This window comes from Lemur catta, chromosome 7 (genome assembly GCF_020740605.2).
Source record: "Lemur catta isolate mLemCat1 chromosome 7, mLemCat1.pri, whole genome shotgun sequence".
NCBI lineage: Eukaryota > Metazoa > Chordata > Mammalia > Primates > Lemuridae > Lemur > Lemur catta.
Genome location: NC_059134.1, coordinates 69877026 through 69892248, shown reverse-complemented (window position 1 = coordinate 69892248; position 15223 = coordinate 69877026). Strand labels below are relative to the sequence as shown.

General features: G+C 39.2%; 1 protein-coding gene across 1 annotated transcript in view; it reads right to left on the bottom strand.

Annotated features, from left to right (window-relative positions):
• Window positions 1-15223, bottom strand: part of INSC (INSC spindle orientation adaptor protein) — a 128273-nt gene that overhangs the window by 46351 nt on the left and 66699 nt on the right. Inside the window, exon 6 of the mRNA XM_045556546.1 lies at window positions 5168-5281. Coding sequence (XP_045412502.1) covers window positions 5168-5281 — 114 coding nt within the window. The remainder of the gene's footprint in view (window positions 1-5167; window positions 5282-15223) is intronic.

Sequence of the window (15223 nt, the reverse complement as noted above, 5' to 3'; positions counted from 1 at the left end):
CAAAACATAAAACACCTTCAGATGAATGGCCCACACTGCCATTCAGAAGAGGTCCTCACCCCATCCAGCCCTCAGATCCACACAGGCAACCCAAATACAGCCAGTGCAACTCGTTTTGAAATGGAAAATCTTCATTGTGCCAAAAGAAATTTAGCTAATTACTGTTTGAAGTTAATCATTAAACTGACATTGAGTTTGTTTCAAGCCCAGAGGCTGGAGCAGTTCTCTGTTCCCACATAGCACCTAGACAGACCACTGCTCTTGACCAAGATGAATGATTGAGTCACAGAATGCTTGGAAAGGACAGATCCAATGCTACCCCCTCCATCTCTTTGCCCCAATACCACCACAAGCTCTTCAAGTTAAATTGGTCCTAAATGACTCCCAAAGAAATTAATGTGTCCTCAACACAAGTGGCACATTAGGACCCTACAGTTTCACTGCTGAATTCTACCAAATATTCAAAGAACTAATACCAATCCTCCTTAAACTATTCCAAAAAAATTGAGGAGGAGGGGATACTCCCAAATTTTTCTACCAGGCCTGTGTCACCCTGATACAAAAACCAGACAAAGACACAACGAAAAAGAAAACTATAGGTCAATATCTCTAATGAACACAGATACAAAAATCCTCAACAAAATACTAGCAAACAAAATTCAATAACACATTTAAAATATTATTCATTATGATCAAGTGGGATTTATCCCAGGGATGCAAGGATGGTTCAACATAAAAAAATCAATCAACATGATATGTCATATCAAAAGAACTAAAGACAAAAACCATATGATAATTTCAATCGATACTGAAAAAGAATTCGATAAAATTCAACATCCTTTCATGATAAAAACTCACGAAAAACTGGGTATAGAAGGAACTTACCTCAACATGATAAAAGTGATATATGACAGACCCACAGCAAGTGGCATACTGAATGGGGGAAAACTGAAAGCTTTTCCTCTAAGATCTGGAACAAGACAAGGATGCCCACTCTCAGCATTGTTATTAGACATAATGCTGGAAGTTCTAGCTAGAATAATTAGACAAGGGAAAGAAGTAAAGGGCATCCAAATTGGAAAAGAAGTAAAATTATCCTTGTTTTTAGACTAAATGATCTTATATCAAGAAAAAGACTCCACCAAAAAACTATTAGAACTGATAAATTCAGTAAGGTTGTAGAATACAAAATCAACATATAAAAATCAGTAGCATTTCTATATACCAACAGCAAACAATATGAAAAAGAAACCAAGAAAGTAGTCCCATTTACAATAGCTACAAATAAAATAAAATACCTAGGAATAAACCTAACCAAAGAAGTTAAAGACCTCTATAACAAAAACTATAAAACACTGATGAAAGAAGTTGAAGAGGATACAAAATTTGGAAAGATATTCCACGTGCATGGATTAGAAGAATCAATACTGTTAAAATGTCCGTAATACCCAAAGCAATCTACAGATTCAATACAATGCCCATTAAAATACCAATGACATTCTTCATAGAAATACCAAAAGTAATCCTAAAGTTTATATGGAACCACAGAAGACCCAGAATAGCCAAAGCCATCCTGAGTAAAAACACAAACAAACAAACAAACAAAAAAAACTGGAGGAATCACATTACCTGACTTCAAATTATACTACAGAGCTGTGGTAATTGCTACTGGCATAAAAACAGGCACATAGACCAATGGAACTGAATAGAAAACCCAGAAGAAAATATACACATCTATAGTGAACTTATCTTCGACAAAGTTGTCAAGAACATACAGTGGAAAAAGGACAGTCTCTTCTATAAACAGTGCTGGGAAAACTGGATATCCATATGCAGAAGAATGAAACTAAACCTTTATCTCTCACAGTATATAAAAATCAAAACAAAATGCATTAAAAACTTAAATCTAAGATCTGAAACTGTAAAACTACTAAAAGAGAACATTAGGGAAATACTTCAAAACATTGATCTGGACAAGGATCCCCAAAGCACAGACAACCAAAGCAAAGTTGGACAAATGGAACCACATCAAGCTAAATACCTTTTGCACAGTAAAGGAAACAATAAAAAAAGTGAAGAGACACCCCACAAAATGGGATAAAATATCTGCAAACTACCCATCTGACAAGGGATTAATAAGTAGAATATATAAGGAGTTCCAAGAACTCAATAGGATAAAATCAAATAATCCAATTAAAAAATGGGCAAAGGATCTTAATAGACATTTCTCAAAAGAAGATACACAAATGGCCAACAGGTATATGAATAAATGCTCAACTTCATTAGTCATCAGGGAAATGCAAATCAAAACTACAATGATATCATCTCGTCCCAGTTAAAGTGGCTTTTATTGAAAAGATAGGCAATAACAAATGCTGGTGAGGATGTGGAGAAAGGGGAGCCTTCACACATTGTTGGTGGGAATGTAAATTAGTGCAACCACCATGGAGAACAGTATGGAGGTTCCTCAAAATACTAAAAATAGAACTACCATATGACCGAGCAATCCCACTGCTAGGTATATATCCAAAAGAAAGGAAATCAGTATACTGAAAAGGTATCTACACTGTTATGTTTATTGCAGCTCTATTCACAAAAACCAAGATTTGGAATCAAACTAAGTGTCCATCAATGGATGAATGGATAAAGAAATTGTGGTACATAAACACAATGTAATATTATTCACTCATAAAAAAGAATGAAATCCTGTCATTTGCAGCAACATGGATGGAACTAGAGAACATTATGTTACATGAAATAAGCCAAGCACAGAAAGACAAATCTCTCATGTTCTTACTCATTTGTGGGTGCTAAATATTAAAATAATTGATCTCATGGAGACAGAGAGTAGAGTGATGGTTACCAGAGGCTGGCAAGGGTAGCAGGGAGGGGAGGAAAAAGTGGGGATCGTTAATGGATACAGAAATATAGTTAAATAGAATGAACAATATTTGATAGCAAAACACAGTGACTACTATCAACAATAAGTTAGGGTGTTCTTTAAAATAACTAAAAGAGTAGAATCGGAATGTTCCTAACATAAAGAAATGATAAATGCCTGCAGTGATATATACTTCAATTACCCTGATTTGATTAATTCACATTAAATGCTTGTACCAAAAATCACATGTACCCTATAAATATATACAACTGATTATGTACCCATAATAACTAAAAATTAAATATATATATATAATAGAGTCGATATATGTGAATTGCCTTCCAATATATACAAATCTAGCCTGAATTTAAATGTCCATAGGGAGTGCCACACTATCTTTGCATTTCTCAAATACACTGACAGCTTGCATTAAAATTGGAGGATACGAGAGATGGGAGATAGGGGAGCTCACTAAAATTCCCCATACCCAGTGAATCTGTTTCTGGCCATAGGATAAGCCATTGGATACTCACCAGCCCCTCAGGGACCCCTAGAGAAGTCGGGTTAAATCAACCTCAGATCCCTCCCAGCTCTCAGAGATTTTGGATCTATGAATTTGTCACTTACTCATTCAACAAACATTCTTTGAGACCTGCTTTGTGTAGGCATTGCACTAAGTTTACAGAGATGATTCAGATGTCTCTGTCCTCAAAAAGCACACAGCTGAAAACATGCAACAAAATAGAATATGGTAAGTGCTGAGACAGTGCCAGATACTCTTTATAGACACCACAGGTGGGAGAATGTCTGAAAAGCAATACAGAAAAATGCAGCTGAGCGTGGAGCTGAGCAAGAGTTTTCCAACTGGCAAACAAGAGAGAAGGGTATTCATACCACAAAGACAAAACGTATGAAGGTCATGACTCATGACCTTGTTCATCAAGAGCTACCAGGAAAAGAAGAGTAACACAAAGCTACGAAAGGACAAGGCCAATAGGAGATGATGGCACTTTGAGAAGACCGGGTGGACTTCTCAGAGAGATCCAGCCCCACCCACAATGAGACTGACAACCACCTTGGGGTCTCAGACAGCTCAAACCACATTTGGGAAGGCAGTCCTCTGCCCTTCCCTGAGACAAGCGGCTGGGACAGCCACGGCCACCCCAGCCCAATGGCCAGAATGTAGGACACACACTATAGAGCCAGGGGAGAGATGGAGGTTATCTCTGGTCTCCTGCAGCCTGGGGGAGGGAGAAACTGATAGGAAGGCTAAAAAGGAGTATGCAAACAGAATTGAGATGAATTACTTAAATCAAGCCTACTTTGCAATTTAGCTGGCATTCTTTCCCCTTGTATTTCTCCAGCAAGTCCTTGCATTTTGTTTTGTTTGGAGATTTGTACCGCCTCCCTTTTTGTGAGGAGTAGGACAGCTTAGCAGTAGTACTGCTTAGGAAAGGCAGTGACTGGGTGTATTTTGGAACCCATGTTGTCCTGATGCCTGCTGAACACTGGCCAGTGCCCTTAGTGACAAAAGAATGGGAAGCCCAGATTCTCCTCCTGCTTTTCCAGGGCTCACAGGCAGATGCTGAGGTTCTTGAGACTCCAAAGGGGACACAAAAAGAGAATAAGGGCACTGGACAAGACCCTTGAGAACAAATGCCTCTGAATTTGAGGTGAAGGTCATTTTGCAGACCTATTCCTCCTATTTCTCCTGAAAACATTACTGCTAATTATTATGGGGTGTAGGTTGTTATGGTGATAGCACTAAGACATGTGGGTGGGGGGTTAACCTATGTAGACAAATCTCTATATGAAAAAAATTTCCTTCAAACTGGGTTTTAGACATTTCCATATCTTACATCCATGATGTCAGGGGGCTACATAAGGTCATTCAATCTTCTAAAATGTGATACGCCAGATGGTCTTTGTATCCACTGCATCATCCTGTGGACACGAGGGATACCACAGCCACCAAGAAGGAATGGATGTGAGGACATGGGGAAGGAAGGTTGAGATTTATAACAGACACCACAAAAAGAAAGGCAGTAGAAGCTCTGGGGGTAACATCTTTTTGTCTCAAGTGGGAAATGAGATCAGAGAGGCAAGCCACCTGTTAAAGATGGAGACACCAAGACCCAGATAGGACAGATGACTCTCCCAAGGTCATGCAGCAAGCTATGCTGGAACCAAGACAGACCTCCTGAACCAGCTGTTCCCACTGAACAAATGAGAGCTTCTTCCTTCTTTCCCCATCCTGCCATTCTGGCCCATAATCACAAAGCTCACCTTGGCTATGATGCGGCACAAGGGTGCCCCCTCCTGGGTCAGGCTGAACAGGTTCCCTGTGGTGGACTCCATGGTATAGATATTATCTGAGGCATCAATTTTTCTCACCAGTGCCTAACAAGAGAGAGAAAATTCAGCTGGTTACTCACCCTCATATGCTCTGTGATCATCTTAATACCAGTGATTCCTAATACCATGCTCCTAATAGCCCCTCTGGAATCTATAACCCTGCCTCATCCACCACCCCTTTGTGGGGGCAATGAGGTTCCAGCTTTGGGAAGGACATGAGTCAGGGTGAGGTCTGAGCTACATGTCAGAGATACGGAATAATATGTCCTGAGGCATGGACAAAAATTTGCCCTGCCCCAGCCAATCAGAAAATCAGCTCTCAACCTTGATAGGCTCAATAAATACCACTTCATTGTGCTACTGGCTCCCAATGAAAATGGAAACCGTCAGTTACATAAACAAACCATTAAGCTGAAATCTAGTGAGTTGCTACAGCTATGACCAAAAAATGTGCTCATTTTGCATGGTGATTAGCCAGTGGTAGACTCCAGTTGAGTGATGGGTTCAGGAGTTAAGCCAGGAGAAACACTCAACAATAGCTTACTGCCTGGGGGACATTTGTTGAGACAGTTGCACTCTACAGTAGCTCACTGCTTGGGTGTACAGCCAGGCCAAAACAGCAACACTGGAATCCTGTCAAAGGGTGGGTGACTCAGTGAAGAACACCATACTGATCAAGGCTGAAACAACTAAGTCTAGTGGTGAGAGGGGCTGGGAATGACTGAAGATACAACCAAGGGAGGCCCAGAAAGGAAAACAAACGGAAGATTCATTAACAAATAAGATATGAAGATTATTCCTAGAAAAGTTAAACTAATTGCTGGGAAAAAATTCTTTCATGTACCTTGAAACCACTTCATAATCAGCTGTTTGCTTTGGAGCATTTGATTTATTGATTATAAATAATTCCTACCTGCTAATTAATGCCAGTTGCTCAAGTTTCTCCTGGGAGGTGCGGAGATAGAGCCTGAGGGAGCCGCCTTTGAGGGCTTCACACAGGAAGCTGGGTGCTGTGAGCGGCCACTTGTTCAGTTTCAGTTACCATGCTTATTTTAAAATATTAAGACTGATTTATTTTTAACTAAACTCTGGTGTTACAGAAGAGAGCAACTTAGACACTTAAAAGCAACACTTAGAGCAACTGAGCCTTTCTTTGCCTCAGTTTCCTCATCTGTAAAATGGTATAAGTAAGTGTCCATCTTTTAAGGAGGTTGTGCCCCTTTCTTAAGGTTGTCAATATATACATAAAGGACTTCTAAAGATAGCTGCCACGTAGAAGCAAACTAAAATTGTTAACAGTTATAATTTTGTGATCTTGAGCAATTGAGATAAACTCCCTATCCCTCAGTTTCCCCATTTGCAAAATTATTACAATTAAGGAGGTTTGAGGCTCAAGGTAAATGGTTCTGCCTTTTTTCTTCTTTATTCAAACCCATGGAATTCTTCACACACACAGCACGCTAATCCTCCGTAGAGCAGTCTAAGATTAAGTATGTGTTTAATCAAACTACGTTAAATACAAAAATTATTCTCTAAGTTGATAGATGCCTCTTGTGAGAGATTCAACAAAAGGTAAAATTAATAACCAAGATTTGTCACTACAAATCTCTGTAATGATCACACTTCTTAGAACCTTCCCCATTGTTACGGTAAGCAGCCACACATGGGATGCTAATGCTCACATGAAAATGCAGATTTCATATCTTAGGGTCCTGTACCTAAATGATAATTACCTAATGTTCCTGATTAGTGTTTGCACTTGAAGCAAATTAGCATTACATTAAACAATTCAAACCCAATGTCTTTTGCAATCAGCTGCTAATATTAGACCATTTAAATCAGAGAATAATTTCATGTTAATATCTATACACATATATACACTAATTACACCTCAGCTATGTCTCTGTGAATCAGATCTCTGACAAAGGAAAGTTGTAAGCATCCTTTCCACAGCATAAATCTGTGATACGAGATTAAAGGCACCACTGAAATCAATTATGTCAGATCTGGATGGAAGGGACCTGTGATATCTTTTGTCCAAACCTTATTTCACAGTCAAGGAAACTGAGACATAGTCATGACCAAGGTCACACATGTGATCCAGGGTGAAGCTGGGCCCTGACCCCTGTGAATCCAACTTTCCATTTTCAAAAGTTGGTGAATCCATCTCCTTGAACGGTGGCAGGACCCCACCTTGTAGAGTGGAGCTGGAAGCCTCAAGGTTCTCACCAAATAGGGGAGTGGTTCTGCCTCCCAGCTTCCCATTCACATCCAGCACTGTGCGGTGTGGTGGGAACCAGAGCTCCTGCAGCAAGAGGCATAGCTGAGTGGAGACCCTGCTGCTGCTGCCCCTCTGAATCTTCCCTGCGCTCTTGCCAAGGCCACATCTCTCCTGAGCCACTCCCAGCTGTGGCCAAGCACAGCAGGACTATGGGACCTCTGACAGGTGACTCTGGCTTGATTACCTCTATGAGCTTCTTCCTTCCTCCTTTTCTTTCTGGGATGTCAGATGGGCAGCGTGGCTTTCCGTGCCTGCTCCTGCTTCCTCCCCTTCCTGCTCCACAGGAGTCGCCTATCTCATCCTATCTTAGTGACGTCCTCAAAGCAATGGGGTCAAAAACTAAGGGTTTTTTTTTTCAGGAACTCAAGGAGAAATTAGAGAAGTTTCAATATTATGCCTCACTCTATATCATGAGAAGAGTGGTGAAAGAATGAAAACAAAATTAAGGACTATACGTTGAATGACAAATATTTACTTAAAAGACAGACTAGGCAGATATGAAACAAACAAAAAAATAAGATCTTTGTAGAGCCAGAGAAAGGAATATAAAGAAGTTAAGGAGATGCATGCAGTCTAACTGGTCTACATAAAAAAAGAAGGATGTATTTTTAATCGTTCCTCCATCAGAAAGAGTGACTGCAACCCAATGAAATCTATCAGAAGGGAGGTGAATTCTCAAAGAGCAGGCTGGAATGAGTCTCTCAGAAGGAGCCAGGAAAATATTGGGAAGCTCCTTCCTAAAGCTCTAGATGGAGACCATAGTCAGACATCTATGCGAAGGGGTTGCATAAAATCTAGGCAGACCTGACAGGATGGTAGATTACAGAGGGCTACTGATTCTTTTCTACTCCTTCCATAGACAGATCAGTTCTAATTTTCCTCCCCTTGAATCTAGCTAGCCCTAGAACCTTGCTTGATCAACAGAAGCCAGCACTTGGCAAAAGTGATGTCCTAGGACTTCCAAGGCCAGGTCATAAGAAGCCGTGAAGCTTCCACCCCAGGCCTCTTGGATCACTGTTTTGGGAGCCCTGAGCAGCCAGGTAAGAAGTTTGATAACTCTCAGATTGTCATGCTGGAAAAGCCATGTGTAGGATCCCTGTCAACCCTCTCCGCACTGAGACCAGCCTTGCAGCCACCACTCAAGGCACTAGACATGTGAGTGAAGCTGCCTAGGACTCTCCAAACCACCTGCCGGCTGCATGTTACCTCTGTTGATGCCACATAGAATGGAACAATCACTCAGCCTAGCCCTCCTTGGTTAAATTCTTGACCCTTAAAATCATGAGATATAATAAAAACAGTTGTTGTTGCATTTTTTTTTTCATTATGCTTTAAGAGAGCTCTGGAACATCAGAAATGACTACAGAAATCAGCACGAACTAACTATTCGAAGGATTACTGCATAAATTTCCAGGTGACAGTTTTTGGAAGTGCAGATGTAGCATTTCTTGTTCCTAAGGGAACATGCTGGAGAAATGTATGAATTAGGACTCTGAGGGCATACTGGAGAGAAAATAATAATTGAATCCAGGCTTGGACTAGCTATTCATCAGATGGGAAAATACCTCCTGGGTGGGAATACCCAATTTAGGAAGGTAAGTGCGGATAAGATCTGTTAGAACTGGAGGCTTTTGGAAGACCCAAAACATAACCGATTTCATTTCTTTCAATAAGGGAAATCCCCAAGTCTAGAAGAGTTTGCTGGAAAAACAGACAAATGTGTTAGAAAGCAAAGAGAAGTAAAGGTGGGAGAAGCTGCTCAGATATCACTGCTACATTCACTCTGTGAGTTACAGAAGGAAAGAGACCCACGTGAAAAGGACAGTAAACCCTTAGAAACTCAACCGAGTCTCTCTGAAAGGAGTAGGAAATTAACAGGAAAGAGAACACTGGAGGGATAGTTCATTACTGCAAAAAAAGATGTAGCATACACTAATACTACTCAAGCCTGGAATATTCAAAAGGCATAGAAAGATGCTATTTTGAGAAGCACCTGGCAGACGGACTGGTAGTCATCTCCAGGACTATGCAGTCAGACATCAGGAGCATCAATAGTGGCCTCAGTTGAGGTATCTGCTGAGGGTGATTCTCTCAATGCAACAAGAAGACCTCTCTAGCAAATAGGGGTTTCAAGGCCTAAGCAATTCCCTAGAGTAAGAGGCAGGAACCACAGCCATCATGATATAGAACTAGAAGTACCTCTGTATCCTATGTCAAAAGAGTTTTTCTTATTTAGCCCTAAAAAAATTTTGAAAAATATGTGACTCTTTGCACATTTTTAATTTGGCAGCTAAAATTGTATACCATAAGTATAAAAAACAAAGTTGGAAAGAATGTAATTTCCAGCAGATTGTAAATATTGACATAAAGTAAAACCATTACATCACACTTTCAGATGTGTTCAATGGAATCTAAATACCAAAACAATTTGATACCAGCATCATCTATTTAAATATCCATGAATAATTTCTTTCTTTAACATTTTGCATCTTTTCTTTTCACTGCTAAATTTATATTCCTATTTCAACTTTCTCTCAGAATTTTACCTTATTGCAATACATTTAAGTTTTAAAGTGTTTTATTGATCACCCTTATCATGCTTATCATTGACACTTGAAATTTTATTTCCTGTTACTATAAGACTCCAAGTGCTTTTTTAAAAATATTTTTATGGTTGAGTTATTGTTACAATTATTATCAGCATAATTGGTCAAAACTAAATAGGTTATAAATTTTGATAAATAATTATAAATCATAAAAATTAAAATTTTATTATAAGTATATCTCTTAATGAGATGAATAGGTCTTTTTATCCTTCCTAATTCATTTATGTATTCATGATTGAATATTGACTTAATGCTATATTTTTGGATGTAAACTCTGAAAAACCATGTTTCCATAAATCAAAAAAGAGGAATGGGAGGAGTTTGTGTAGCTACACTTCTCAACACTTTGGGCACCTTCTGAGTTATATAATCACATAATGATCTATCATCAAACACTATTTTTAATGATCTAGCAGCTGATAACTCCTCTAAATCAGTCCTCCTCTAAATTACTAAAAGCAAAGAATTGGAAACCACTTGACTTGCAAAAGCATTTGTTACCCAATCATTAGAGTCATTCATTCACTTTCTCAATTTCTGAGAAAAATTCTGAAAGTACCTTACCAAGACTTATCAAATAACTATTAATTATAACCATTATGTTTTTAGTTAGAGAAACTTGGGTCACCCAAATTATTCAGAAAGGATTGGGAAAATCAAAATATTATTAATTTCATTGCCAATACAATTTTTAATAAAATATTTTTGTTTTTCAAATATATTTTATCAAAACTATGAAGCCACAGCTTTTGCTTATTTAATTTATAGGAAATACCCACCTATAACCTAATTGGCAAAGAAAGTCCTTTTAGTCAGCCCAAGCAGCCAAGTCAGACTCAATTGTCTTTCAATAAAGACTTGACTTCATTTTTAATTTAAAAATTTTTATATGTATTTTAAGAAATGCTAAAAACCACGGAAAAATAATTATGAAAGCCATTCTCTAAGGGAAAATGCTAAAAACTGTCAATATTAAAATAAAGTAGACCTAAAATAAAACTTGATTTATTTGCATATGTTATAAAGCCAAAACAAAACAATTTATTGAATTTGTAATAATGCACAGTAATATGTAGCTAACATTCTAGGTTAATTATAAATCTAAGATATGATAAAAGACATGGTATTCCTTTAGTAAGTATCTGTATATATGTATTAAAGTTTGGTGTTCATTTTTAGGGAATAATTAAATAAGAACTGAGAATTTAAAAATGGTAAATAATTGCATTAATTTTAGTGACTCTCATGATCAAACTTTCCTATGTATTTAAAGAAGGAAAAAGGTATATACTGCCTAAATCTAATTAGTCCAGCTGCTAACAATTAATTGTATCTTTCATTAACAGGAAGTAGAAAGTAGTATAAATATTTCAAAAAATATTGTGACAATATAAACTTTCATTGTTTCTTAAATAATGTACATCAAATATGAAAAAAATCATAAAAAACTTGCTTCTGTATTTCATCCAATATACTTTGAAAAATTTGGTCATTTTCAAAAACATTCCACTTACATCTAAAAGAATCAGTATCATTATTAACCTTTAGAATCTCTTCAAAGACACTTTTCAGCAAATGTCACATCCTAGGAATGAGTATGAAAAATAGCTGAAAGAGATTGCTTGCATTTAAGTATATGCCCTAAAAAAGCCTTCTTTAGCATTTGAAGTGTCCTATCAGTGCTCTCTTTGCTCTGGTCTAAGGAGAATGTCCCTCTTTACACTATTTGAGAATAAATGGATGGAAAGGATAGAATAAATTGGAAACTTTCAAAACCACCCCTCCAACCATACACTATACCATATATCCAAATTCAGAAAATGCCCACACTGGGAAAAACACACAATTTCTAATGCTTCTCTCAACATAAATATGTATAAAGAACGAAAATAACTCCTGGAGGCCTAAGGGTTTTATGGTTCTTGAATCAAGCGACGTTCCTTTGTTTGGTCCCCCACTCCCATCCCATGGTTTTTGCACAGCGGGGCAATGCACTGGAAGATTTCGGATGAATCAAGAGTATGCCTTTCTTTTGGAAAGTAACAGAAGGGCTATAAAAAACTCAGAGTATTATTTGGAAGATCATTTTTAAGAAAGGAAACAAATGAAAATTGAAGATCTGGAAATAGAGTTCCTTAAAACAATATGTGCTTGCATTTCTCCTGGGAAATCTTTGGGAACCAGGGAAATGCAATGCATTCGAAGTAGTCTGAAGACCACTGGTCTAAGTCGCTGCAAGGAGTCCAAATCAGTGCAGCCTAGTGTGGCAGAAACACAGGGCTTAGAGGGAACTAGAAATTAAGACATTTTGAATATGCTGGATGGGAAAGAATGCAAATCAAGCAAGTCCTTGCACAGAAGTTGCAAATGCCTGACTTTGCAGGAAGAAGAAAACGTTTCAGATGCCCTTCAATGAGAAAGGAGATGTTTTTCTCCCATATATGGTAAACACAGTACCACAATTAACCCACGGTGGATGTGTTCCCCCAGTGACTGAGTGTTCACAGATCTTTATGGACATGAACACCTGAAATAAGCTGACTGGCACCCTGCCAAGGCTGCAACCAAGACAGTCTCAGCCGCTCATTATCTTTTCCTCAGCTACAGATGAGTGTCTGTTAAGGCCTTTGAGCCTGGGACAAAATGTCAACTGGAGTTCCTGTCCTGGGAATTAAGGATTGGCCTATTTTCACTTTCTGTGAGCATAGGGGTAGTGCTGTGATATCACGCTGTACCAGTATTAAGGGCTCTTTGGACCCTGTCACTTATGGTTGGAAAAGACCAGTACGAAGTGAGAAATCCTGAAGGACCCCTCCCGTTCCCGCAGAGACATTGGGACTGCAGCCCCTGAGGGGAGTCAGAGACGACTCCCCACACACTGGAATGGGGCCTCCTGGCTGAGAAGAATAGAATAAGAAAATTGATGAGATTATATTAAGAGTAAAAGGGTTCTTTTTTTTTTTTTTTTTTTTTTACTTTATTTTCTCCCAAGAAACTTTAAAATGGGATGGGGGCATATTAAATTTCTGGAAATCTTTATATTTCTTAGCAGGTAAGTATGTTTGGATTCTCTTTTTTTTTGCCATTTAATCTCATTGCAGCCTCTGCTTACCTACATTGGACAACATGGCTGAGCAAAATCTGAGAGCTGGAAACAGAATAGGAAGCCAATTTTGAGCCAGTTGCAAAACATCCTTAGAGTTCACTTAATGACCATAATATTTTGAGTAATTTCTGAGCCTTCTGGAAGCAAAGTCTAAATTGCCCATGGTGACTTCAAAAGGACCCACAAAAGGAGTTGAGGTTGTTATGTGGGGGGATGGCTCTGTGAAGGCAGGAAGGGACTTCCCCACAGACAGTGGACCCCCAAGTGACCCAGCCACACTCCTGCCAAACCACAGCCTGGGTGGGGTTTCAGCAAGGCCACCTCTGCTGGTCTTGCTCCTACTCCTCCCTCTCACCTCACTGACAGGGCAGGGATGAGCTGTCTGACTGGGCAGTTTGGGAAAAGGAACTGATTGTGCTCAGCTTAGTGTCTCCCTCTCTCCTCTCAGGATGGTCCTTCTGGTCTGACCTCTGTCATGGGATAGGTGCTTGTCCCTCAGGTGAGCCCTGAGATTGTCCAGCTCTGCCTGGGACAAGGAGGAGAAATTTAGTGGTGAGATGAAGTTTTAACAAGCTCTCTCAGCCACGGAGCCAAAGCTATGTTCCCCAATTAGTTTTATTTTAAAAAGGTGATATTTAAACTAAAATAAAAATTATTGACTCAGTGATTAGGTGAATGAACATAACACATATCCTCATGAAGCTGATCAAAGACTGAAAGATATAGGCGAGCGTCAATTTGTTCAATACAGAGTTCCCTAAGTTGTCTTCAAGTAAATCAATTTTTGTAAGTCAAGTCTTCTCCCCTTACCTCTCACATGGCTAATCCTTTATTCTCATATAGACTAATCATCATTGTTCATGAATTTCCTGTTAACATTAAGTCTTAAATTTTTCCCTCCCCACAAACTAGTTAAATTATCTTAATAAACAATTAGGAGATTAGGAGTCTTCTTTAGCAAAGCTTGTTGTTGGTTTCTCTTAAGGCAGAGCAGGTCTCTAGTGAATAAAGCAGATGGCACAATCAGGAGACTGCCACCAATTGCTCGTGTGTTATCACATTTACCCCTAACCACAACCCACTGTAGAGGTCAGTCCACTAGGGGTCAGAGAAATTAAGTAACCTGCCCAAGTTTGCACTGCCAGTAAGTAGCAGTCAGGATTTGCACCCTGCTATGCCTGCCAACTCTATGCTTAGTCACTGCCCCACAATGCCCACATTCATAGACTTACATACCGTCAAGATTGGAAGAAACCTTACAAGTCATTCAGCCCAACCTCCATCTTCTACCTATGTCCCCCAAGCCACGGCTTGCCCATCTGAGCGTTCCTAAGGCAGCCCCTTCTGTTGTTGGGCAGCCCTGTTGCTTCACAAACTTCTTTATACATGGGATATTCTGTAGATTTGATCCACTGGCCCTAGGTCTGTCTTCCCTTTTGGGCTCCCAAAGCACAGAACCTTGTAGGTAGCAGAGTGTCCATCCCTAGATTAAACATCCCTGCTCCTCCAACTATTCCTCACAAACTGTGATCTTCAGCCCTTCCCCATGCTCCTAGGAACTTCCTCTGAGCACAATCACTGTCAATCAACCATCTATGGCCCAGAACTGGACATAATATGTTCCAGAATGGAGCAGACCCCTGCAGAATAGTGTGAGATTATCACAAGTATGTCACCACATACGTGTGTGTGTGTGTGTGTGTGTGTGTGTTTGTGCGTGTGTGGTGGGGGAGAAGATTGCTCCTACATGGCTTCCTAGTGCTAAAAGAATATTTCCCAAACTGCATTTCCTGAAACATCTTAGAATAAGTAAATAGGCACTTTAATGATAATAATTTGAAAATTCTGTGACCCTGTAAGTTTGCAATATACCACCTAACCTTCTATGCCAGGTACTGTTCTGGTCACTAGAGATATATGCATGAACAACGCACAAAAATATCCCCATATATGGAGGCTACAAGTCAGACAAGAAACACTACGAGTGTGTGAGG